The sequence below is a fragment of the Calonectris borealis genome, chromosome 1 (assembly GCF_964195595.1).
Source record: "Calonectris borealis chromosome 1, bCalBor7.hap1.2, whole genome shotgun sequence".
Lineage (NCBI taxonomy): Eukaryota > Metazoa > Chordata > Aves > Procellariiformes > Procellariidae > Calonectris > Calonectris borealis.
Window position 1 is genome coordinate 13,989,918 of NC_134312.1, and position 27,151 is coordinate 14,017,068.

Consider the following 27,151-nt stretch of genomic DNA (forward strand, 5'->3'; position numbering starts at 1 on the left):
AAAACCCTTGTGGTTTTGATCTTGCTAATATTTAAATTGTGAATTTTAGTGAAGAAGATTACTAACAGTGGGTTTGCTAGCAAAATTCCTATGGGTTGTTTCCAAAAAATAAACGCACAAACCCATCTGTTCAATGTGATCAGCCAAGGAGACTGTAATGTCTTGGCTTTCTATGCATTGCTTAAACAAAAAAAAATCACAAAAAAAAACCCAGAGAAGAAATGAAAAGAAGGTCTGAAAGCAGTAATTTTTAATTTTTTTTTCTTCCCTTTTTTTGTGCAAATATCTGTTTCCTTAATGGTGTTTTTTGGGAAACACTACAGTCAAACTCAGAGAATGAGTTGCGAACAGCAGGTAGTTTGACAATTTGGTAGAAAATAAACTTGCATTGATATCATTATTTTCAAAGGAAATTAAGATGGTTCTCAATCCATACCTAGGACACTGTGTTTATAACTTAAACTAAAATGAAACAAAAGAAAAAAACCTGCCAAATTTACTTAGCTTCTATGACTTACATGTCATAGAAAATCAAAACAGGAAGGATGTGAATTTAAGTTTTCATAGAAAAAAAAGATGAAATAAGAACTAAATACTGACCTACCAAGAAATAGATTTGAAATATATTTTTATAAATGTGTTCTGTGTTCTTTTTTGCAGGAGTAAGAGAAAAATAATATGGTATATATGAGCCTGAAGACACTGACATAAGTTTCAAAGAAAAATGGCTGAGCAATACCATCCACAGGCCCTGTTAAATGCAAACATTCCACTTACTAAACTGATCTCTTTCATTCACAGCTTTAATGAAACTTTTATGGAGTTACAATACTTCTGCCAGAAGTGAATTTGGCCATCACCCTCAATGGTAACCAAAACCAGAAAACAATGTTTTAAGATGATGAGTCAAATCCAACCCTCACACAAGTCATGAGAACAGGATATGAATCAATATTATTTTTTAAGTCCTTGCTTATCAATTTTTCTGATCTCAGTAAAAAAAGAATCCGTTTGGAAAATAATCAATATGTGGAAAAAAAAAATCCCCAATTACCTAATTATGTTCGTATAAAGACAAACTGTAAGTCTAATTAATAGTACACTTCTACTATAGTACACCAACATTTAGAATTACACAGTAGAAAATAATAAGTATGTTTTACACACTTATTTTTAAGCAATTAAATGGAGTCAATGATTTTTATGGAGAAGTAGGATCCATTCTGAGAAACAGAAATTCTCATTTCTTTCTTTGGACAGAATATAAAAGCCCCTCTGCTTACCTCTGCAGCTCAACCTCTATATGCTAAACTTAAAGATAAGGATTCTTTCTCATGCAAATCTTTAAGGCCCTGTTCATTAAGGAGTATTTGGATATGGATTTTTTGAATAAGGAAACCAGAAATCACCTTTTTAACATTTAAAGTAACCTAATCTGTGTAGCAGGTGATTCTCCACCACTGGACATTTTTATCAAATGTATGTTTGGTTAACATTGCTCTGGCTTCCTCACCACGTGGTTGTGCTGACATAAACATCATAAGCCAAGGCCAGGCAGACTCACAATTTTAGTACAAGATTGCCCTGTTTTGGAATATCAGATCTCAAATACATATTTTGGGTGAGAAAAGGGGAAGAGGGAGACAGTTTTGGAACATAAGACAGCAATATGCTTTAAGTCTCATGAGTCTCAGAAATTGTTGAGAAAAGGCCAAAACACAAGAAGATGCTGCATTAAAGATTATTCCTTCTCCTAGTCTCGCAGCTTTAGGAAGCTGTGTTTCCTCTGTGTGAAACATGAAAATCTGCACTTGACTTTGTAACAGCATAGAAGAAACAACACATCATAAATGCTTTCAAATGGGCTTTTCAGAAATGAACAGGAATACCACCTGCTTTGTGATAACATGAACACATGCAACAGCTTCCTGGCCTTGTTTCCTCACAATGTCACCTGCAAGCGGTAAAAAGAATCTCTCAAGAAAAGAACATATTACGCTGGCTCTGTTCCCACTCCTGCTGTTTAAAGGCATCTGTAAATTAACCCACTCCTCTACAGCTTTTTATAGGAGTTACCACCAACTGGAACAATCAACTTACCTATCGCAACGACCGATCGGTTTAACATTCGCTATGCAAATTATTGCTTGCTTGCTGAAAGCTATTGCAAAAAACCCCAGACTAGCTTACAGACACATTATCATCCCTAGCTCCCCAGGTGACCATAGCAACAAAGTTAAAAAAGGTTTATTTAATTAGCAATCACATTCCTGTGGGTAGAGGTAGAGGCAACATCTGTCTTTGCTGTCTGTGCCAACATATTTATACAGCTTTTTTGTTGTGCCAAGAACCTTTGAAGCATGTAATGTGGAGTGTGCCAGGATCAGCTCGAGTTTGAAAATGTTGTTTGCATTCAACAGCTGTGTTAAGATTTTTACATCTTTGATAGAGCACATACATGTTTGAAGAGTATGTGTTTGGAGAATATATGTTTGGAGAGTACTGAAAAAAATTATCCACTGCTATGGTTACCGTGCAAAAATATACTGATGATCATACTTTATAAGAGTAGAAAGCACACTATAGTATGTGTATGTGAACAGAAATTAAATTGGTGCTCATATAAAAAAAAACAAAATTTCTATCTTAGTCTACCAAGCTAGCTTTTCTAGGAAATTTTTCATTTAAAGATGTATCAACAATTTTTTAAAAAAAGGTAAGTTGTTTACACCTACCACTTAACCGAAGTTAGGAGAGAATTAAGAAACAGCTTGTTACCCAAAGAAATTGGAAAAGGCTATATTTTCTAGAGTGGCATTGTTAGATGTTGGAATGCCATTGAGGAAATATCTGAAATACTGATTCTTAGTATTTCTATTTGAAAGCTGTAGCCAATCTTTACGTGACCTTCTCTTCTTTTCTGCAGCACAGCTGAGAAAAAAGAGAAAAATGAAAAGTACCTTTCCCCTCTTAAACCATATTCAAACACTCAACATATGCTCTTTGGCACAGGTGTCTATGAGGGTGTTTCAGAAATGCGTCCCGTTGTCTGATTCAATTCTTTCTGGGGTGTCATGTCGCCACAAGACTTGCTTTTCAAGGCCCAGGATGGTGTTCCGGGCACCATGGGGTGGCATGGGGCACAGGATATGTTTCTAACCGCCCGGTGGTTGCTTCCACCATGGTGAGCACGTAGTGCTTGCTGTGGTGAGTTTGTGGGAGTGTGATATAATCAATCTGCCAGGCCTCCCCATATTTGTATTTCAACCATCGTCCTCCATACCAAAGAGGCTTTACTCGCTTGGCTTGCTTGATTGCATCACATGTTTCACATTCATGGATAACCTGTGCAATAGCGTCCATGGTCAAGTCCACCCCTCAATCACGAGCCCATCTATGCGTTGCATCTCTTCCTTGATGGCCCGAGGTGTCATGGGCCCACCGAGCTATATATAATTCACACTTATGTTGCCAGTCCAGATCCACCTAAGCCACTTCAATCTTAGCAGCCTGGTCCACCTGCTGGTTGTTTTGATGTTCTTCAGTGGCCCGACTCTTGGGTACGTGAGCATCTATGTGACGTACTTTTACAGTCAGGTTCTCTACCCAGGCAGCAATATCTTGCCACAATGCGGCAGCCCAGATGGGTTTACCTCTGCGCTGCCAGTTGTTCTGCTTCCATTGCTGCAACCACCCCCACAGGGCATTTGCCACCATCTATGAGTCAGTATAAAACTTTCCCTAGTACCTATGTGATGAAATAAATATATTACTTGGATAAATGCTACATTAAGATGCAATAAATGATGCTGTTTTCATTTGGAATTTAGTGCATTATATATGCACTGTATATGTATATGTAATTTGATTCTTAAAGGCAGCAAAAAATGTATTGAATTTTCTGTAATGTACATTGTCTAAATTTTAAGAGCTATTAATTTTATAAAATCAATATTTCACTAGTAGCTAGCTTCAGCAAAATGGTCTGAATTTATATTCATCCTTTGCAGGCAAATTTATGATTTTTTTTCAACAGATGGTAATATAATACATTTTACCTCTCCCCTTATCCTTATATCAACCTTGTTACAAAACTACTATTACTGCTAAAGCAGCAGAGGACATACTGAACTTGCCATTTGAGTAGTGTCCTGGTTTTGGCTGGGATAGTTAAATATCTTCTTAGTGTTGTGTTTTGGATTTAGTATGAGAAGAATGTTGATAACACACTGATGTTTCTAGTTGTTGCTAAGTACCCTGCTAGTCAAGGACTTTTCAGCTTCCCATGCTCTGCCAAGTGCACAAGAGGCTGGGAGGGAGCATAGCCGTGACAGCTGGCCCAGCTGGCCAACGGGGTATTCCATACCATGTGACGTCATGCTCAGTATATGACCCACCAGTGAACAGGTCATATTGCTTCTCATTTTCCGGTAGTTTATTATACAGTGGGGCCTCTTCAGCACGCATCACCTCCTCCTCTGGGGATATTCCGAAATCTTTGCCTTCTGGCCAGTTCGTGATCACTTCCAAGATTCCTGGGCGACTGGGGTTTCCTGTTCGGGCCCGTTGTGTGATCAGTGCGACCCACTTACTCCACGTAGCATCGGTTGCATGATGTGTAGAGGGGGCCCTCCCTTTGAACATCCAGCCCAGCACCGGCAGTCGGGGTGCCAGGAGGAGCTGTGCTTCAGTACCAACCACTTCCGAAGCAGCTTGAACCCCTTCATATGCTGCCAATATCTCCTTCTCAGTTGGAGTGTAGCGGGCCTCGGATCCTCTGTATCCCCGACTCCAGAACCCTAAGGGTCGACCTCGAATCTCCCCTGGTGCTTTCTGCCAGAGGCTCCAGGTAGGACCATTCTCCCCGGCTGCGGTGTAGAGCACATTCCTTACATCTTGTCCTGCCCGGACTGGCCCAAGGGCTACTGCATGAACTATCTCCTGTTTAATTTGTTCAAAGGCTTGTCGTTGCTCAGGGCCCCATTTGAAGTCATTCTTCTTCCGGGTCACTTAATAGAGAGGGCTTACGATTTGACTATAATTTGAGATATGCATTCTCCAAAAACCCACAACGCCTAAGAAAGCTTGTGTTTCCTTCTTGCTAACTGATGGGGACATGGTTGTTATTTTGTTGATCACATCTATTGGGATCTGATGACGTCCGTCCTGCTGTTTTATTCCTAAAAACTGGATCTCCTGTGCAGATCCCTTGACCTTACTTTGTTTTATGGCAAAGCCACAGTGCCCGTCACGGGGGTTGGAGTGGCCGCAGTGCCTGTCATTTTGTCATCAGATCCAGAGACCTTCTCTTTCACTTGAGGGTTCTGAATAGTGTTGAACAGGGCTCGGTAGGCATGGGCCAGGCCCCAGCACATTGCAGTAATCTGGGTCTCTCTGGAATTGCCAGGGTGACAGCATACGTTTTCCAAATATTTTACTAGTTTTTCAGGATTCTGCACTTGTTCAGGGGTGAAGTTCCAAAACATTGGAGGTGATCACTGTCCTAGGTACTTGCTCATACTATCCCACACACCCTGCCACTCATAACTATCCAGCCTTGGGGCAGATCTCTGGGTGGTATTCTTAAATAGTTGTTTAACCTTAAACAAAGCCTGAAACACATTCCGGAGACATAGTAACAGGAACATGCTGGTTTGAACATCCCATGGATATTCAAAACCCTCAAGAGCTATTGTAATCAGCCTGGAGGAGAATGGGAAGGTGAAGGAAGCTGTCTCCCCCATAAATTGGCTCTCCAAGGAGAAGAGGTAAAAAGTGTAATTACAAATAGTTTCCGAGAAATAGGTCCTGAAGCACAGGAATGACGGCAGTGCTGAGTACAATCACATGACCAATACTTTTATCATACCATAAGCCAGTGTTACACAGTGTAGCAAAACGATAACCTTAATCCATCTCCCAGAGATGACAAACCCCACATAAATACTGATAATCAGCAGTATATACAGCCAGTAAGGTACTACATACTAAAACTTCAATTACAGATCCAACAACTCTGAGAGTAAATAAACCAACATTGTGACCAGTGACTACTAAACTGATATAATGAATGCTTATAACAATTTGTTTTAACCCACTCGGGTCATATGCATCGTTATCTCAACCTTTTGTGCCCCACATTGGGTGCCAAAAAGGACTGTCATGGTTTAACCCGGCAGGCAGCCAAACACCACACAGCCGCTCGCTCACTCCCCCCACCCCCAGTGGGAGGGGGAGAGAATCGGAAGAGTAAGAGTGAGAAAACTCGTGGGTTGAGATAAAGACAGTTTAACAGAACAGAAAAGGAAGGGAAAATAATAAAAAATAATAACAATAATAATAATGATAGAATATACAAAATGAGTGAAGCACAATGCAATTGCTCACCACCCGCCGAGCAATGCCCAAAAAACAGCGATCGCTACTTCCTGGAACACGCCCCCCATTCATATACTGAGCATGATGTCATATGGTATGGAATACCCCGTTGGCCAGCTGGGCCAGCTGTCACGGCTATGCTCCCTCCCAGCCTCTTGTGCACTTGGCAGAGCATGGGAAGCTGAAAAGTCCTTGACTAGCAGGGTACTTAGCAACAACTAGAAACATCAGTGTGTTATCAACATTCTTCTCATACTAAATCCAAAACACAACACTAAGAAGATATTTAACTATCCCAGCCAAAACCAGGACACTACTCAAATGGCAAGTTCAGTATGTCCTCTGCTGCTTTAGCAGTAATAGTAGTTTTGTAACAAGGTTGATATAAGGATAAGGGGAGAGGTAAAATGTATTATATTACCATCTGTTGAAAAAAAATCATAAATTTGCCTGCAAAGGATGAATATAAATTCAGACCATTTTGCTGAAGCTAGCTACTAGTGAAATATTGATTTTATAAAATTAATAGCTCTTAAAATTTAGACAATGTACATTACAGAAAATTCAATACATTTTTTGCTGCCTTTTAAGAATCAAATTACATATACATATACAGTGCATATATAATGCACTAAATTCCAAATGAAAACAGCATCATTTATTGCGTCTTAATGTAGCATTTATCCAAGTAACATATTTATTTCATCACATAGCTACTAGGGAAAGTTTTCCATGAAAGTTATTAACATGATGCATATTGATTTATTTCTAACAGCGTACACTACAAGAAAGCATGATATGAGGAAAGATTCACAAGTCAAGAAATTAAATTAGAAGTGTTAGAGCAAAGGACTTTATTTCAAGGACATAACAACAAAGGCTGAAAGAAGTGGAAAGTTCATTCTGTGAATGTGTGACAGTCCTCTAACCAACAGCAGTGGAAGTACTGAGTTAGGCTGATGTCAACTTTGTAATAAATAAAAACACTCGGTGAAAAAAAGCAAGTAATGATGGACTGAGTGGCTTTTATTCAAACCTCTGTCCAGTTTTTAATATTTTTACCTAACCTACAAGGCTAAACAATGTTACTATGTGTTATTAAAAATGAAGGAGACAGAGTGTGCATGTTTGACTTCTTGCTATTTATATGTTTGACTATCTGCTGTTTACATGAGAGAAACAAGACTGGCTTGACTGGAAGGTTTAACTGCTAGAAGGGATATATCTGTTCTCAATAAATCTTACAATATCAAAAGGTGTCACTTCTGATAAATATTTGCTGCTATGCAGGCATAAATGACTAGCCAGTAAACAAGAGATAATATGATACAATTCTGCTTCTGTGGAAAAATTCTGAAAGCTATTCCAAGAAGCTGAAGCCAGTGTCAATGCAACAACCTCTATGGTGACCGAAGTCATATATTTATCTCTGAATTATGCATAAAGTTCAACAAAGGAAAACAAACACGTCAGTGGAAGAGAAGAAATGTGAATAAGTGATGAAAAGCCAAATTGACGTGTAAAGCACAAGTACGAACTGTTAAAAATTATGGTAAGAATAAATGAGTCATAGTTCCCTTTTAAAAATTGACAAAATGACCGAAAGACCTCATTTATGAAATCTTATGCAAATTGCTTACTTCGGTTTTTCCAACTTTTGCACGTTTTTTCCTTGAGTTGGGAACAACTTCTAATACTAAGATTACCCTACATTTCCCATTAATGGTTTACAATGTTATCAGAGTTAAACAAGTTGGCCTTAAATTTGACATGCAGAATAATCTCTTTGGAAAGATTTTTTGGAGAAAAAAAAAGTCAGCCAAATGATCTGATAATTTTCTAGAATAAGTCTAGGAAAATAAGTTTTCACCATGATTAAAAATAAGGAAAACAAAGCAGAAATGTAGAATATATTTTGGAATGTTATACCATTTAGTTTTATTTTATTTGGGGAAGGGTGGGGGGTAAAGGTATCTTGCACTAGGCATATGCTTCTTGTTGACTATCAAAAATTCTACCACAACTGCAAATCTATAGAAAAAGTATGGGAGTAACTGGAAAATAAAGTACTCCCCACAGTGCAGTTTCCATACTTTCAGTAGAGGAGGATTTCTGTAAGGTGAGAGGTCAGCTCTCTTTGAGAGTTGAGCTGTCCTGGACTTTCGCAGCTGCCTTGGACTGAGAAGAAAGGGGTTTTGTGCTACAACAATACTGAAAGCTGTGGGCTCACCATATACTGGCACTGGACTGAAAATGAAAATCTCTCTCCCTCCTGTATAGTTCACTTGAATGCACAAGAGATTAGAGAGAGATTGACTGTGCAGCTTCATGCTATGCTCAGTATGATCTAACAGCAGGATAGGAAAGGGGTAGTCCTATGTTCCTCTTCACTACAAATTCTCGCCCCTTCCTTTCTACTGACCTTAGGTCCAAAGCAGAGAGGTCTAGCAAACCAACCTGACAGATCCAAGCTGGAAAGAGCCCAAGGTAAAGCAACTTAAAATAAGAACTTTAAGAAAATCATGAAGTACGAACAAAGCCTGCTTAGGATATGAGTTATGTACATTTTTGTTATAAAGAGGGCAGAAATTGATTGTTCTCATTTGTCACTGTGGGAAAGGCAAGAAGAAAGCTGCATTATTCACTCCAAAGGAAATTTAAACTGGGATTCAGGAAAAACTTCTTTTTTTAAAATTCTAGCAATGATGAAATGCTGCAAAAGGATACCCAAAGAGCTATCTCCATCAATTAAAGTTTTAAAGAACAAATTAGACAAATATCTGCAGAGAATCTACTTCAGTGTAAATTTTGGATTAGATGATCTCTTAATGTCTCTTCTGGCACTGCATTTTTAAGGATTCCATTTGATATGTAATTGATATCTTAAATGCTAAAATATTTCTAGTATTCTAAAAATTTCCTTAACACAGAAAGTTCTGCAAAAGAAACTGAGTTCCAAAAGGTTTCTTCTATCATCATCAGTTATTAGTGCCTCAGGAGCCACTTACCTTGGATTTTTCCTGCAGCTATTGAGCCTTTCTAAAAATCGTGATGCAATTACCTCTATAGCTAGAATACTACAGAAACAAGACCTCTCTATTCTCATTCCCCTTGAGACCATGATCACTGGAAAAAAAAAAAGTGGTTATCTATTAAGCACACCATCCCCAGCAAGAATAGGCCCCATGCATGTTTCTGCTTCACAAAATGTTCTTACCACTTAGAAAAAAAAAACAGAGAAGAAATAGGGAAGCTACAGTAGGCTATGGTAATAACCTTCACTTACTTACAAACAAAATATACGTTTCAGATTAATTGATTTGGACACAATATGCACTGTTATAGATAGAGAAAGCTGGGGTACATGATACCTCATCTAAACACTGAAATGCAGGACTTGCTGTTACATCAGTGGATCCCTCATCTTGGCTATAAACTGTTGGAGCTAGAGCACAGATAGGTTGCTCCTTCTTGATTTCCAACTCTGTGTCACTGGAACTGGAACTTTCTTCACCAGCCTGACTCATTGTTTGAAGTTCTAGGAAGTAACAAAAATACCAAAATACAGTTAATTAGATCCAGGGATATATATGACTGTGCAAGATAAATGTGTAGTGTAAAGAACACAACATCAAGATGTGAGATCCACGTTCAAACAACAGAAGTCACTACGTGAGCAAACTAGGTGGGTCTACAGTTACAACTTCATGAAAGACTTGTAAGAGGCTGCACTATCACTATATCATTGTCTGAGTATTTTTAAAATCCTCTAATAGTTGGCTATGTTACCGTCACATAAATGTTAGACAACATGCAAAACAATATTTCTTAAAGAACAGGCATTGAATAATGGGTTTAGGCTGGAAAAGGCCTCTGGGGTCCTCTAGTCCAATCTGCTGCTCAAAGCAGGGCTAACTTCAAAACTAAATTGACTTCCTTAGGGCTTTGGCCAGCTGAATTTTGAAAATCTGTTAAATTGGGGAGTCCAGCCGTTTCCTTCAGGCGAGTCCTTATAAAGGAAATCCCCAAGTGGATGGGACTCCTATAGGTGTAACTGCTATGAACTTTTCTCTGTCATTTCCGTAAGACTAATCCAAGAATGTGTTTCTCCTTCTCTCCGTCCAACATAAGCCCACCCTTCACGGCGTCCCTTGACCTTGCAGGGAGTAATTACATAGAAAAGGAACCCCTTCACAGAACATAGAGATCTTGAGGACAAGAACTGGTCTGATTTGTGTGAGTAATATCATTAAAGTTATTCATGTCTGTAAGTCATTGCATAGCCACACTTGAAAAAAACAAAACCAAACCGAACAAATAAACTCTGAAACCATACAAAATGAGAAAACATGATATAAAATCTGAGAATAGGAGGTAAAAAAATACTGGAAAAAATAATTATTCTGAGATGTCTGAGCTCCTATGTAGTACTAACGTTTCAGTTATGTACCAGGTTACACTTCTAATATCTGTGACCTCTACTAAAATAATATGACCCTGAAAAATATCCAAGTGAACTAATTCAAAAGTAATAATAAAACTCATAGGATTCAAGCTGTATTTTGATCCCTAGTACAGTGTGGGAATCCCTTTTTTCTCCCCCAAAAGAAGGTGCTTTAAAAGGGGCTAAAATCCAAATTTTATAATCGTAGCTTGGTATAAGCTTTATCCTGAAGAAAGCTCTTTTTCAAATTCGTTAATACAGTTTTTTAATAAATACACGGAGAGACAAAAAAAAAAAGTTGGAACAAGTAGGGTTGTTGGAAAAGATAACTTTCTTACAATTATATTTGAGAAAATCCCACTTTCATAGCTCTCATTTAGAAATAGAAATCTCTAAGATTCTTGCATTAGGAACAGTTAGATCACGGATATTTATTAATTACTTCTGAGCAAGATGAGACCTAATGTCATCAAGTTACTATAACTTCACGTAACTTCACTTTGTGTTTACTATCTCAGTCCAGCACTTGAGAATTACGTTCCCAGGCATCAATCATCAGAACTGTCTGAGGTGTGTGAAAATGCCGAAATGGAAGAAGGAAATGGGAGGTGGAATACAAGGGGATACAATGCTCCTTGTACCCTGATAAGAGAGCAATGTCCATCAGGTTGGTACTTGTCATTATATCAAATGCCAATTAATAGCTGCCAAAAACATCTTCTGGCATAACAGTATCTTAAGAGTTTTGTATATTCTAAGAGTTTTAAAATATTGACCTTTTGCATGAAGGCAGCATGAAACAAGACACAAACATTTCAGGAGAAAGATATGAGAGAGATGGGATGCCTAAAAAGAGGCAACAAGCATCGTACAGAGGGAAAAGAGGGGAAGAAGGACTTCTGAGGCACACAGAAATCTTGCCATGACATAGTGAGATAGGGGAGCCATAGAGTATTTGTAAAGCAAAGCACAGTGGAAAGCGGAGACAAAGCATACATGGAGGAATTCAAGAATTCCTTCACAAGTTCACTGAACTTGGCTGTAGGTTAAATGAATGGACAAATCAGTATCACAGTGTTTTAGTTCAAAATTTTGGGAGAAAGATTGCCAACTTCTACAAGTGTTCACCTGACTCCAGCAGGTCTTTCTAGATTAATTATTATGCAGAATAACTATTATGCAGAGAACATTATATTCTGCTGTAGGAAAAAATTATTACAAAACCCGTAACAGCTGCCAAAGATGCAGAACCCACCTCAAATTAGTCGTCTTGACATCATTCAGCCTTTCACATAACATATGGAAGACCTTTCTCTTTTAAAAAAGAGCTTTTTATTATAAATCAAGGACAATCAAAATTAAAACTGTAATAAAATCAAGAAGAAATTTTGAGAGTATTTCAATAGTATATACCAGATTTCTCCAATGAAACAACCAGAGCAATTTTGCATTCCAAAGCTGACAGTTAAGAAAAATATAATTTCTTTTTATAATTGTAGTGGGAAAATGGATATAAAAATGTTGTATTGTGTGTATCCACCTTTTGAAAAGTCACTTGCCTATAAAGGTAGTGAAATTTAAACTGGCAAGTTTATGACTTTCTTCCATGCTGTTTGGAATTCCTTCAGGAACATTTTGACTTTTAGAGAAATCTCAGCGGCTGTATTTGCTTATGGAAAAAAAAGCAATTTCATGATCCCTCCTGGAGGAGTCAAAACATTGTGAAACAACTGTAAACACCATAGAGGCCAAGAAATAAACTCTGAAATACTGTACATAAACATGTATACACATTTATAAATAGAGAGCAATATTTTAGCATATGCATTACATGTTTATGGCTGCTGCTGCTGCTTTATTTGTTCCTCTAAACATATTGGAAGAATTTAGACAGAGGTAGAAACTCTAAGCAGAACAATGCCAAAACCTGAGAGCTTCATGGGTGTAGGATTTTTGTCGATACTTGTATGTGAAACATACAGTTGACGCCAGTCTAAAAATACACTTCCTCACAGTACGGTAGTACAAAAGAGTCCGCGCCAAGACTCCAATTTGCTGGGCAGGGAGAGAACAAAAACAATCTTCTGAATCTGAAAAGTTTATAATATTATGTTAAGACACAACGATAGACAGCTGAGACAGAGGAAAATAATTAGACAGCATTAGCTAGTGTGGTAAGTGCTAGTCTCCACTCCTTTTTAAGAGGGAAGGAGACAGACTGTAACAAAAGATATGTACGATAATGGGACTTTAAAATAAGTTTAGTGTTCTTCAATTACCTACTACATAATTAAATTTAAAATTCAGCTTATACAAAATTGGATATATAAAGTTCAAAAAGTAAAGTAGAAAAATCTGTATTTTTGCAGTATCTGACAAATAAACAGTCTAATTCAAACATAAATGAAAGTTGGCATGATTTCTAAATTTACAGAATAGTTAAAAAAATATGGATGTTTTCAAACTGTAGAACTGCAAATAATATCACAGCCTTGACCCAACACACAGAATTGCAGAGAAAGCAAATTACTGTTTTGGAACCCGGGTCAAATCAGGTTGAGAACTGTCTTGTGAAACAGCTTCAGGACAACAATAATATTAATAGTCTGAACTCAGATTCCCAAGACTAATGCCAGCATCTTTACTTCAGTATCTCTCTACCAAACAGCAATGTTCATATACAAGTCAGTGCAGAATCCAGATAGGTGACACTTAGCTGCATTGACTCTTTCCAGAGTGACAGATGCAAAAAGTAGTACAATTTCATTATGAACATGAAGAGATGAAGCTCCATGTATGAAGATGCATCAACTAGACTAATTAAGAAGACACAAAATTTATAGAAATCTCTGTTGAGTGAACTACACTTCAAGTGATCGACTTCATTAACATATACCGATGAACCTCTTTAAACTTTGTCTTACTCCCTTGCATTTATAATCATAGAATCATTTAGGTTGGAAAAGACCTCTAAGATCATCAAGTCCAACCGTTAACCTAACACTGCCAGGTCCACCACTAAACCATGTCCCTAAGCACCACATGTACACATCTTTTAAATACCCCCAGGGATGGTGACCCAACCACTTCCCTGCGCAGCCTGTTCCAATGCTTGACAACCCTTTTGATGAAGAAATTTTTCCTAATATCCAATCTAAACCTCAGGATATTTATCTACATCTTCATGCTACCTCCTTTTGCACAGAAATCTTAAAAAATAAAAATTAATCTGAAAACAAGACAACTGACTTAGCGTTTCACACTGAATTAGTTAGAAAAATTATGTAATGTAGTTGGAACATCAGAATGGCGGTACCTAGTCAGACCAAAAGCTGATCTAGCTCTGCATACTGCCAGCCAACACCGGATGCCTGGGGCGGGACAGAAGAATTCACCAATCAGAGTGTGGTGATGCTTCCCTGAACCCATCCCCGGTCCCCTTGAACTCACGCAAAACTTTCAGTATCTGCAAAATCCAGGGGAATGGAGATTTTCATCTTACCTCTGCACAACATGAGTAACCAATGCTTTTTGTTTGTTTGGAATCTGGCTGCTTGATACCATCTAGTTCTTTTACCGGATGAGTCACTGAATAACCACAACCTTTCTATGCCACTAGGTTTTTTCTAAGGTTGTATCTTCATTTCATAATCCTTTTTCTAGGCTGAAGAAGCCAATCTACCTGCTGTCACTGGCATGAAAGCCCTTCTCTGCCTTCCACTGTCCTTCTCATCCTTCTCCAAAACTTCTCCAGTTCTACCATATCCTCTTCAAGGAGAAGGGAAGAGCTGAGAGCTACAAATAGTATTAATAACATAGGAGTACCATGGATTTATTCAATCGCACAGTGATCTTCTTTTCATCCCCTAAAATTTTGTTTCCTAATGCTTCTTCCCTGAAGTTAAAGGTTACAGCCTTGTAAGCAGCAAACCTTCTGTTTTAACTGGGCAGAGCCTGTGCTTCAGCATGAAGGGATGTGTCTTTAAGCAACAAAGCTATGCCAACATCAAATGATCATTGAAATTAAAATTACATCATGTACAATAGGGCATTATAATATGCATGTAATTCAGAATGGATTGTTTGTTTAGACTGTACAACCTCACAGACAACTGCTTTAGGGAAATGAGACCACACCACATACCTAAACTGCTTAACAATTTCTGTTCTAAGTTCCGTTGTTTCCCCTTGTTTTCAAGTCTCTGCTATTTGGGATGGAATCACCCTGAGCCACACAGACTTTATCTGCTGGAGGTCTAATTAGATATGGCTAAGATAGGGAGAATTTGAATGGTAAGACTTGCCACTTCCCTTTTCATGTGGTTTCCATGAGGAACTTAATTTTCTCAGAAAATTTCTGGTAGCGTGACAAACAAAAAATCCCTGAAATCCAAACCATTGTGTGCTTTGGAGACTGCCTCTTTCTGCCATCCCTGAGAAGAAATGGTTACCATCACTACACACACACTAAAACACCGAGAGGAAAACAAACAAAGCATGCTTTGTCTGCCCACTGAAACCTAGACACGCCTTGAGAACTAAGAAGGCTCAAGGAAGCAGTTCAGAAATACATCACTGAAAAAACACAAATTACAAAATACAAATAAAGGAACTGAAATAGCACAATACAAATATTTCATAAAAGAAACACATGAGAATTTTTAATAAACTTGAAAAAAATATCCTGACTACAAAATTCTTAAGCCTTATGATACGGAGGAATGTTGGGTGTTAACTTAAAAAGAAGTGTTCTTGCATCTGCAGGTAGGAGCCTCAGCATGAGCATAACACCAGCAAGAACACTCCTGCAGGGCGGCCCCGTTTTCCTGAGCAGTGAAGTCACGTTATTTCTTCATTACAATTATAGCAAATGGTTGAACTTAATCCTGCCCAGGAAGGCTAAGTTTATACCCTGTGGGTACCTGAAGCAGTCTGATCTTATTCTGTGATTAATTCCAAATATGAAAGTTAGAAAAATGTATTCCTTCTACAGCCTCTCCTGTATATCCTTTTTATTCAATTCCTCTTCACTTGAAATCTCTCTCTCTCACTTAGCTTAGCCTAAAAGCGCCTCTAATAATGCTTTGGCTTTAAAATCTATTTTATAACACTTTATAAGGTCTAGTTTTTGTCATCTTTTGCATGAAATACAGAATATTCTTTGGCTTACAACAACACTAAGTAAATATCTGGCAAAATGGCTAATAAGCACTGTAATTCATTAAGGAATCACACAGGCATCTTGAAATTGGAGCTTCAATTAAATCTTCATTTATAAATTTGATATAGTTTTCTTTTCCTACAAGTGACAAGTCACAAAATTAAAGATGAAAATAAATCTCATTTTACTGTTGGACTCTGCTACATGCCATACCAGCTGATATCAATATCAAGAGCATGAAAATGAAACTGAATCAATATTATAGTCAAAATATACATGGCATAAGTAAAACATTAAAAACATGAGGTTTCGTATGTATGGAGAAAGAAGAACTTCTTCCTAGCAATTACTTTTAATCTGTTTTCTTCAGTATTTTTAACTGTATAAGCTTAGACTGTATCTAATGAAAAAAAAACAACACAAACCAGTGAAATATATACATAGCTAAGGCTTAAGCATCTTTGAATGGTTTCTTGAACAAAGTTCTCAATTATGCAAAACTCGACAATATTAAAGATGATGCGTAGCACAGTACAAAGCCCAACCTGATAAACCTCTGCCTACATGAGGAGCGTCAAATACGAAGATACTGGGTATTTGGTATCATAAAGGGGGCAGCGGGAAAGCAGCACTAGCGTTTAAGAGGAGGTAGGAGACGATAAGGAACAGCAGCACTGACTTTGGAGAGAAAGGGATGGCAGCGGTAAGCCTCACCTAGCCAAAGACGGGATTCCCTCGAACAGTTGGTTAATAGAGTTGTTTGTTGAATTGGCTGTCATCTAGTGGAATTACAGCACATTGCACCACATTTCTTACAGATCTGTAACTGTTTCCCTGACAAATTATCTAACATTTAAATTTGGTATTTGGTCTCAAGAGTGAGAATTTTGTAGTATTTTTTCCCAAAATCAACTATTTCTGAAAACTTGAAAAAAATAACTTCTACCCCGCATCATGTCCCAAGATATTTCTTGATACATTTTTGTCTTTCTAGAATTCTATTTTTCTTTACTAAACTACCATATGGCAGGGTGGCCCTTTTTGTGTTTCATTTAATGATTTCTGAGATTGACTAATGTAAACCAATTAAATAATTTAACTTGAAGGGCTTTATTGATGAATATGAATCTTTATTAAACTTTCCACAGCGAAAATTACAGACAGACCAAAAAGCTAGGGCCATCTTCTTTTCTCTTGGACACTCAGACCTCATTTCGGATTCATAAATAATCAATGCCAGATAGTGATAAAAATGGAAATGAGGCTAAGGAGATGACAAGAGCTTGATGACTAAATATCACATTGCATGGCTTGCAAAGGTTATTTTTGGAAAAGAAGAAAAACAACACATGGAGTGCAAAAGGGAGCAAATCAATAAAGCAACAGCCTCAGATTTCATTATTTTTTGTGTTGCAATGTAGCTAAGACAATGCGCCTTTCTATGCATGTTTCACTCTCATTATCGGCAGTAAACTACATCTATGACAAGAATGCAGACCCTGACTTTACATCATCTGTGCCCACATCCCCCACCTCATTTTTTTAAATTATTATACAATGATAATGTAGGCTATGATGTCCATAAAAGTCTTTTAAATGGAATTGACTAATTTCCCACTTGTTTGTAAACCCTATAAGGACAATGGTCTCATGACATATTTTTACAGAACTCAGGAAAATATTTATTTGGCTGGCTTTAGAACTGCTAGGCTGTATGCTAACTGCTAAAAAGCAGTCACAATAAATAACATGTTAACCAAGTCATCTTGACAGAGAAAAATTTTGGAGCTCTGCAACATCACTTTTGAAAAAACTGTTTTTCCAGCACATCTGCCAAACTGCTCCTTTATTCTCTGACCGAGGACATTTCAACACATGCAGTCTCACTGTAGGCTTAAGTGTAACAAAGACCAGGCTGCCACCCAAAGCCCCGCCATTTCCCCCATCCCACTCCTCTCTTTTTCCCTGCCTTCTCCTTGCAGGTGTTAAATCCCGTGGCTGCAGAGGCTGCTGCATCAGGGAGCTGAGCAGGCTGAACCCCAACCACCACGGCTCTTCCACTGGAAGCTGACGCTTGGCTGCACCACGATCAGCCTGGGGGGGACCATGGAAAAGGCCCTCACGCCCCTGAGGTACCTCGTTTTCTCACGCACGAGATGGCACCTCCCTGGGCCCCACGCGGGGGGAAGACTCCCGGCATCCAGGAATGCCGGCGAGGAGGGTGGGCCCCGGCCCACCCGGGACTCGCCAAACAGGCCCGAGGCGGCCCGAGGCCCGGCGCCGCTGGACTCGCTGCCCACTTCTACCTTGGAGCCGCCGTTTTGCCTCCCCCGCAAGTCCCTCCAGGCCGCGCAGCCCCCGGCGCCCGGCCCGCCGCAGGGCCCCACCTGTGCGGCCGCGGCCGGCCCCGCCTCGCCGAGCGGCGTCCCCCGTTCCTATGGCGACGCGGGCTCGCCTCCTTCGGCCCTACCTCAACCGCCCGCGGCCTTCATCCTCGCTTCTGATTGGCTCTAGCGTCCCGCCCCGCTGCCCAATAGAGGTAGACTACGAAAATGCTCCGCCTTCCCCTTGCGCTGATAGGCCGATGAGTACGGCCAGGGCTGCCCGTTTTCGGGCGGGTGTCGTTCCTTCCGCGCGCTGGCGAACTACGACTCCCAGGAGCCTCCTCGGCGAGTGGCGGGGCTGGCGCCTGTCGCTGCCGGGGCGCGCGCCAGCGGCCGCCGCCTGTTTACCAGCCGCCCCGGTGCCGCTCCCCGCGTGCAGCCGCGTCACGTGGCCTGGCCTGGCGGGGCGGGGGTAACGGCCGTCCGCCGCGCGGAGCGGCTGCCCGTCCCGTCCCGTCCCGCCTCGGGGGGCTTCTGCCGCGGCTCCCGGGGCCGGCGGCCCCGCTGGGCGGCATGAGGGCGCTGCCCCCACGCTGGGGGCCTCTGGCGGTGCGGGCGGCGGGCGGGTGGTGGGGTCCACCCGTCCCCCGCCGCGGCTGCAGCGGTTCCGCCCAGGCCGGCGGCCGTAAGCCCCTTCAGGAGTGGGCGCTGGCGGTCAGCCCGCGGGGGCGGCTGCGGGTGCGGCTGCCTTGCCAGGTGAGCGTGCGCCCGCTGGACCCGCAGCGCTACCCGGGCGCGGACCGCGTGCTGGTCGCCGTCAGCGGCGCCGGCGGCAGCCCCCCGCCCCGCGGCCGGCAGCAGGACCGCGTCCGGGTGGAGTACGACGAGGCGCTGCAGCAGATGGCGATCGTCGCGGACGGCGTGGACAGCAAGGCCGCCGTGGATGTCAGGACGCCCGTGAAGTTCGGTGGGTGAAGCCCTCAGCGGGAGAGGCGGCTGCGCGCCCGGCTGTCAGCCCCCTTCCTTCCGGCATGCCGGCACATGGAGCCCGGGGGAGGCGGGATCGCTCCCTGAGGTGGGGCTCACCGGGGACTGTGCGGGCGCTGCTGCTGCTCCGGCTGGAAGCGCTGTTGGCAGCGTATATTCCGAAATGGCATCATGCCCCCTCTAATTAAGGAGGTTCAAAACGTCCCATTTATTTTTCTGCGTTTCCTGACTTCTAAGGTGTTTGGATACATGATTTGTTGTTGTCATTCTTGTCAGCAGTAGTTAATGCTGAAACTTGTGTAATTAAGTGGTAGTTGCAATGCACGCTTTTATTTTTGCTCTGACAGCTGGTGTTCCAGAAAAGACGTAACTACAGCTCAGCTGGGAGACAACAGTCCTCAGTATGTGCTTTGCACACCTGCAGTTCAAGGGTTGTTCCCAGTAGGGTTGTTGGACCTGCCTGCTCCATTAGTGGTTGTTATGATGAGTGCCCAACCAGAGGGATCAAAAAAGTCTGGAAGGTAACAATACAGATGAAATGCCAAGAAGGGCTCCCTTGTCTAGTACAAGTCTTGCATTATCTTTTTGGGCACAAGGCAAAAATCTGTGCAGGGTTTCTGGTATGGAATCTACAAACAACTTGGGAGAGCAGCTGTAGTGGCTGAAACCAATAAACATCTGTGCTGGACTGAAATACTGACAGCAGCTCTAAGTTTAGGAAAGGAAAAGGGCAAGCTTGCTAGGATAATTCCCCTCAGTGAGCTGAGGTTTAGGGAGTACTTGACTCGAAGAGGTTTGTGTTTAGTCTTTGATGTTTTTGTTTTCCTATGGATTTGTGTAATTGCCTATACCATGCAGAATAAGTTTCACCATGCTGGAAAAACTTTTCAGTGTACAAAAAACCCAGTCCTTTGGTTTGCTTCAAGTGGTTGTTCAAGACTGCCACTTTATTTCATTTGATGCTCTGCTGCAGTTGTGGTATGAGAAATAGTGAATAATCTCATTCTACTTACATTCTACTCTTCATACATGTCATCTATGACTTTTATAGAGCATGGTGTTATATTCTCTTGGTTATCAGTTTTCCAAAACCTTACAGCAAAGACATTCTGCACCTTTTATCTTCTCTTATGTTTTTTTGTCCTATATCTTGAATTCTGCTATGTCGTTTTTTGGTTTGGTTTTTTTTTTCTTGTTTTCATTTAGAAGGACCTGAACTGTATATAATTCAAAATGGAGAAGTGCTATGGATTTATCGTAGCAGCTTTCTCTTTCATTTTCTAGCCTTACTCATCCCTATAATTTACTTTTTTTTTTTTTTTTTTTTGGAACACCATTGATAACTGAAGGGATGTTTCTTAGATATGTTTACCCAAATTTATGGTCTCTTTTGTTTCCTAACAACTGATACAGAGACAAACATTCTGTAAATAAAATGAGGGGCTTCTCCCCCTCCCTGGCCTTAGTGTGCTTTACTTTGTCATGTTAGAATGGCTGTACTGATTTGTACCGTGAGTCCAGCTAGCCCATTGTCCTGTCTCCAGCAGTAGTCATAAACAGATGCTCAGGGAAGAGTAGGAACAGGACAAACATAAATGATATTTCATCTAGGTGTTCTCTTAGCTGTCAACTGTTTTGAGCTTGGGGGATTTTCTGAGCCTGATACAGCTCAGCCCCTCAGAGGTTCTCTCTTCTGGGTATTCACTTAGATAAATAAACAGTTTCAGAGTGAGAGCTTCCTGGCAAATTCCATGCCTCTTGGCAGAGTCCCACAAGGCATGCCATCCATTCAATTTCCTGCTATTTTATCATTTGCGTATGTGGTATTCCAAGATCTTTCTGCAATTTGTCAGTGAGTTTTTTAACTAGTCTGAATAATTCAGTGTCGTTGATGAAACTGTTCAACCTTGGTATTTGGTTGATTTCCAAATTCACGTGGTGTTGAAGATTATGCATAGTTTATAGCTAAAAGACAATATAGGACTAAGGATATTGTCAAAGGCATCTGAAAATTCATTCTCTTAAACAGATCAACTGTTACCTATATATTAATTGACTCTTTCATTGAACTGTAGCAGGACTGTCTTCTCCAAGAGACATTTGTAGTTTTGACTCTTCCCTAAGGATTGTCAGTTACATTCTTACAGCTTTTTTTTTTTTCCTCCTTGGCAAGTGCAAAGATTATCTTGGCTTGTCCGTAGTACATTCACAGAGTCCATCCCAGGATTATAGACAGACAAACCAAAACCCAGTGTCCCATTTATTACCCTTCATTTCTCTGGTACCAGGTGTGTCTGGTTACTGTAGCTGTTAGTAATTTAATATTTCAGTTTCTCTGGGATCTCTGAGTGACTATTATGTATTACTCCAGACTTTGTTACTCTCAGAGGGTAGAATTCATTGTATTAAGATCTGGAGAATCAGCCTTCATAAAGAGTTTCAATGTGGGGAACCTTCCTAAAGGTCTCAATAATGAATCTTGATTGATGAGAAAAAAAAAAAAATTTAGCTTTTGTCTTGTCTTTGAGATTCTTATTATATGCTGAATGTCAACCAACCCTGCACACTGTCTTACAGCCTTCCTTCTTGAAATAGGTTTTATTAGTGTTTGTAGGTTTCTAAGCCATTCCACTTGTGGTAAACTCATGCGATTCAAGTTCCCTGGACAGTCTGTGGATTTTAATCCCCTTCTGCTATTTGCTGTTTGTCACCCTATAATTAGCATGATATTAGTATTGTTTGTTCATGCTGTTATCCAGGCATGTCCAGAGATGTATTTCCTAAAACGTAATTTTTTTTTTTGTACTTAGTGAAGTAGAATTGCTACTTGCCAGTGAGATTCTACTTTAAGTGTCCTTTCAGCTCTGGTTTGGTTTTTGGGTTCTCGGAGTAGTAGTTTGTGCTTGGGTTGTTCTTTTTCTTTATTTAGGAAAGAATTATCCATTAAACATCATTGCATAAGCTATCCTTTGTTAAAACACATCTCAAATCAGAAAGAACCTGTTCTTGCTCTGCCAGCACTTTGGCTTTTCTTTGGCCTTCCTTGAATGCGTCAGGAGGATGTTAACTCTGTTCTGTTTAGACTGTTTTATCTGAGCTCTCTTTCTGTCACTTATCTGTAAGAAGTTCATGTGAATGTCTTTACAGTATTCTAGCTTCTTTCTTGGTTTTGGAAGTTGTGGCATTTCGTAACAGCTTTTGCAATTTAGGTTGGAGCTTATCCAGGAAGCTCTAAGTTAGCGAAAACTCCTTAGACCCTGAAAAGCACATGCAGAAGATGCTAGATGATGAGCTTAAGTACGCATTTTAAACCAAAGGCAACCTGTAAGCAGCTCAGTAGGGCAAGTACTAAAGGATCCTCTATTTCTGTCTCAGTGTCTAGTTTTATGCTGTGTATAGTCTTTCAATATTATACACAATCTGATAATCTTCTCTGATATATTTAACCTTCATAGATGATAGATGTCAGTGAATTTCTCTTTAATCTAGCTTATTTATTTTCCTTCAGGTCATATGTATATGTTAGCTGTTTATTCCAGGGACAGTGTAGGCACATCGCTGTAGGTTCGGAGTCTGCTCAGTACATAAAGAGAACTCTGTGTCTTAGCATGTCGAACTGCATGTGCTAATTAAACCTGAAACCAGCTCTTTGATTTCTGGGTACTGTACATTGACTGAGTACTCAGAAGTAAACCCAGCTGAGGTCTTGCATAACCGGAATTTGAGAATCATCTGTCCTGTCTTACCATGTGGTTCTTATATTTTGCCTTAGTACATACATATTGGAATCATAGGATAATTTGGGTTGGAGGGGACCTCAGGAGGTTTCTAGTTCAACCTTCTGCTCAAAGCAGGGTCAACTCCAAGGTCAGAGGAGGCTGCTCAGGGCTTTATCCAGTCTGGTTTTGAAAACGTCCAAGAATGAAGACTGCACAACCTCCTTTGGCAAACTGTTCCAATGCTTTTTCCATGTTATACGAACAGACACTTCTATGCCAAAGTCAAGGAGGAGTACCATGAGTGTTGAAGTGGTGGCCAAGCTTCATGGAGTAGAACACCAAAGCTCTGTCCCCTCTGGCACAGGATCAAGCACTCCTGGTCTAGGCCCACTTGTAAGCCAGTGTGGGTTTTCTACTTTTTTTTGTTGTTTATTTTTTTTATTATCAGTTCTTTCCTTGGGAAAACTTAACTCTTCCACATTAGTCTTATTTGAGTCCATCAGATCACATCGCTTTTTAGGTAAATACTGTAGATTCTTGTGGAACTAACTAAGCAAACTGAATGAATGTGTGGGTCTTGAATGTTTTTGTGAATTACCAAAATCGTAATTTTATCATATCACTTAAACAATTTTTCTGCCTACTTATATGAGGGGAGAACCTAAACTCCTGGGACTGCTTGTTTCTGCTTTTTGTTTTTCGTAAACGTTAGTGGAAAGCAAATGTGAATGTTTTCAACAGTGTGTTTTTCTGAAGTCTTAACATGTTAGTGAGTTGGAAAAAAGATCACGTCTACTCCTAAGTATGGCAGACTTGCAGCCTCAGAGTAGCAAATACTATAATCTGATGCCCTCAATAAATAGTTTTTCCTGGACTGAATTATTTTACGTGCATGCTCAGTTACTGGTAAGCTTCCTTTCTAAGCAGAGGAGTGGATCATCATGGAGTATTCTAGTAGTCCAGGGCTGCTGAGTGACTTTAAAATAAGTAATTTTCCAGTCTATTTCAAATATTATAGTTTAAGGTGGTATTTCTGGGGTACCGTTGGCTACATTCTGATACCAAAGTTCTTTTTCTCCGTATGTACTTTTTTCCAATAGAAGTCCTTTGCACCTCAAAGGTCTTTGTGCATTCTTTGAGGTTTGTGTAGCTGAAGTTGGCTTCAGCCCTCGTCTTTGCTAAGGAGGAATCAAACTAGCTATTTCTGGAGCTTTGGCACAGAAACACATTGTATCCTGTTAATCCTTGCTTGTTGAAATTTCGTTAGCCATGTTATCCAGCTTTTAGCCTGCCTCTTTGTGGAGTCATTTATCCTTGCTTCAGGAAGCTTATTTGTGAGACAGAGGGGCTCCATTCCTTGTCCATTAATTTTTGCTATATCAGGGCTAGCAAAGCACTGAGACTCTGCAGAGCATCAAGGCACAAAATAAGTTTCCAGGAATCCCTGGTGTTTAACAGCATGCTCCTGAATCCCCAGACTTCTGCATCCTCTTTTGGCACCCATCTTTGATACAGCTGGAATTACATTACTAATCTACCTTTCAAATGATGGCCATAACATGCCCTGCAGGATCAGAAGTTTTTATTAACCTTATTCTTATACAAGTCTTACTAAGTTGGTATCATGGCTAAACTGACTGCTCTTAAACCTTTTCCTCACCCCTTTTGACAGAAGCAATAAGGGCAAGAGGGTATCAAGCTGACTGAATTCAAAGATTTGCACAAGCAAACTGGCTTTTGGACTTCTCTCTTCGCAGAAAGCAAAATAGCAAAAGTCTTGGATGTAGATCCTCCCAAGGACCGTGCAGTTTTCTAGTGGGTGAATTGAGCAGTTTTGAGCAAGACAGCTTGTATTTCAAAAATAATATTGCTTTCTTTTTGACCTCTCCAGGTTTGTGCTGTGCAGGGACATACTGTTCCAAGTGTAGATGTTTGGAGAGTGCCTCTGTTTGCGTCTCTCTGGGAGCTGTGTTTAAACAATCCAACTGCTCCCTGAGAAGTAAAACCTTATGGAAAAGTTTTTGTCTCAACTTCAGGACTTGTAGATCAGCATTGATCAAATTGAAAAAGCTCAGATACCACTCAGATATTTTTAGTCTGGTGAAACTGTCTAGGCTTTACCAACATAAAACCTTGTGGTGCTGGCCATTGAGCCTCTGGTGATAGTCACCAGTTCAGTTGCCAGGTTTTGTGCTTTTACATGCCTCAAAGCCTGTCTTAGAGTTTACTTAAATTTAAGAAACATATAGTTTGATTAAAATCTTGGTCACTTTTGTATCTCTTTCTTGGAAGTTGTCTGGGAAGAGGCTACAAAAATAGTATCTGCAAATAAAACAGCTTTCTGGAAAACGTGCTTATCCAGTCCACCTCTTCTAGCCCTCTTAGGGAATTGTTACCTGCGAACATAGTCTGCATTCTTCACTAAATTTAACCTCTTAGCTTACTGTGGCAATAAGGTAGCACTCTTGCAGCAAAGATGTAAAGTGTTTTAGCTCTGCCTCCTGGATTCTCCTGGTTTGTCAGGTGGCCAAGCTTCCCTTCGCTGTTAATTGGAGCTCTCAGTCTCTCGTCTTCATGGTCTGCAAGCTACTGTCGTCATGGTTCCAGCATCTGCCCTGAGCAACAGCATGACAGTATTGATCTTCAGCCTCCGCTGTGTCGTGGGTGTGACTTGGGGACTCTCACTGGGACAGACCTTGTTATACATATATACATTATATATATAATACTCTGATTATTCTTCTCATATTTCTCGTCACCTTAGCAGATAGTGGAGGTGAAAGAAAAACTTTCACAGGTGCTTAAATGAAGGTTTCTTTCCCAGATAATCTCCTTTTTTTTTAGAGAGGAGTAGGCTCACTCTCTCTCTTAGTCCTTCAGTTATGTGTCTTGCAGAAAACACTTCTGACTCCTGTTCAATTTTTTTTTCTTCTTTCTGCCTTTTATCCTTAGAAGAACAAAACCACTTTTTTCCTCTCCTGCCTTTACCTTTTGCCAGTCGTTATGGTGGTAATTAATATAAATTATTATTAATATAGTCAGAATCCCCAGACTGCACATTCTCAAACTTCTTCCTGGTTCCTTAAACTCAGAGGTGACCTCAAGTGTCAGAAAAACGCTTTTGCTGCTCCTGTGTGAAGCACTATGAGCCCATAAATTACTCCCTTGATGACAGAGTTATCTACAAGACCTAGTGACTTTTCTTTGTGGGAGCCTATGAACAGTAATAAGGTGAGGTGATTCAGACTAGAGGCAAACATGCTTCTTCATGCCAGGGGGGTAAGTCAGGCTTTCCAGGATGCTAGGGAAGAATGACGCATGCAAACTCTTCTGTACCTGTTTTTGTGTTACGCTGCTGGCTAGTTGAAGCAGCAGAGGTCTAAGCAAGACCTATGTATTTGTGCTGTTGAATCTTATTACTCTACATGTTGCTTCAAACAACCTGCCAACCTTCCCACCCCAAAACCCATGTCAGGGTACCCAAATGTCTCAGTAGAATTGCTAATAGAATTGGTGACTAGGGTAGCTATAAGATGGAGGTGGAGTTCAGGAATGGGTTTAAAAAAAAAAAAAAACAAAAACTTCACTAAAGGACCACACCCTAATGATTCCTTGCCAGAGCTTACAGTCACTCTGCTGCCTCTTAATGTTCTCTCTTGAATCTGGATGGCTATACACAGGCTTACAAAGTTTTCAGTGTCAATTGTTGATAGTGACTAGTCATGCAATTGAAAGTATATGGCCAAACTTGGCAAGAAGGTTCTTTAGTAACAAAGAAGCTGCTTTTTTTCCCTACTATATGTAGTTCCTATATAAAGTGGTCAAGTACTATGTTAAATAGATCTGACTCTTCTCATTGTATTGCTAATAAAACTCTTTTAATTCTAGATTTGGATATCAAAACATCAGGGACTGGCTGCGTGAAGATTCAGAAAATAGAATGTGATAACTGCAAAATAGAAACGGAGAAGGGGACTAGTGTCTTGCAGTCAATAAAGGTACAAAGAACCCTCCCCCACTCCATCAGTGTTTTAAAAGGAAACGTGTGGTGGAATATAGTATAAAAACTTAAATACCAGTTCTGGAGATGAGAATTACTCTGATATTTCTAAGTGTTACTATGTGTGTAGCACCTCAC

At 40.3% G+C, this 27,151-nt stretch overlaps 2 protein-coding genes across 3 annotated transcripts in view; one reads left to right on the top strand and one right to left on the bottom strand.

Moving 5' to 3' along the window:
• Nucleotides 1–18,443, bottom strand: part of CCDC146 (coiled-coil domain containing 146) — an 85,307-nt gene extending 66,864 nt beyond the window's left edge. Inside the window, exons 1-2 of the mRNA XM_075144629.1 lie at nucleotides 18,290–18,443; nucleotides 9,750–9,916 (exon numbers count right to left, since the gene is read on the bottom strand). Coding sequence (XP_075000730.1) covers nucleotides 9,750–9,905 — 156 coding nt within the window. The 5' untranslated portion in view covers nucleotides 9,906–9,916; nucleotides 18,290–18,443. The remainder of the gene's footprint in view (nucleotides 1–9,749; nucleotides 9,917–18,289) is intronic.
• Nucleotides 18,444–18,767: 324 nt separating this feature from the next.
• The window catches only part of FAM185A (family with sequence similarity 185 member A), a 46,988-nt gene continuing 38,604 nt past the window's right edge, over nucleotides 18,768–27,151 (top strand). Inside the window, exons 1-2 of one of the 2 annotated variants that reach the window (XM_075144696.1) lie at nucleotides 18,768–19,274; nucleotides 26,902–27,011. In XM_075144696.1, coding sequence (XP_075000797.1) covers nucleotides 18,881–19,274; nucleotides 26,902–27,011 — 504 coding nt within the window. In that variant the 5' untranslated portion in view covers nucleotides 18,768–18,880. The remainder of the gene's footprint in view (nucleotides 19,275–26,901; nucleotides 27,012–27,151) is intronic. The other variant, XM_075144687.1, reaches the window with a different exon arrangement.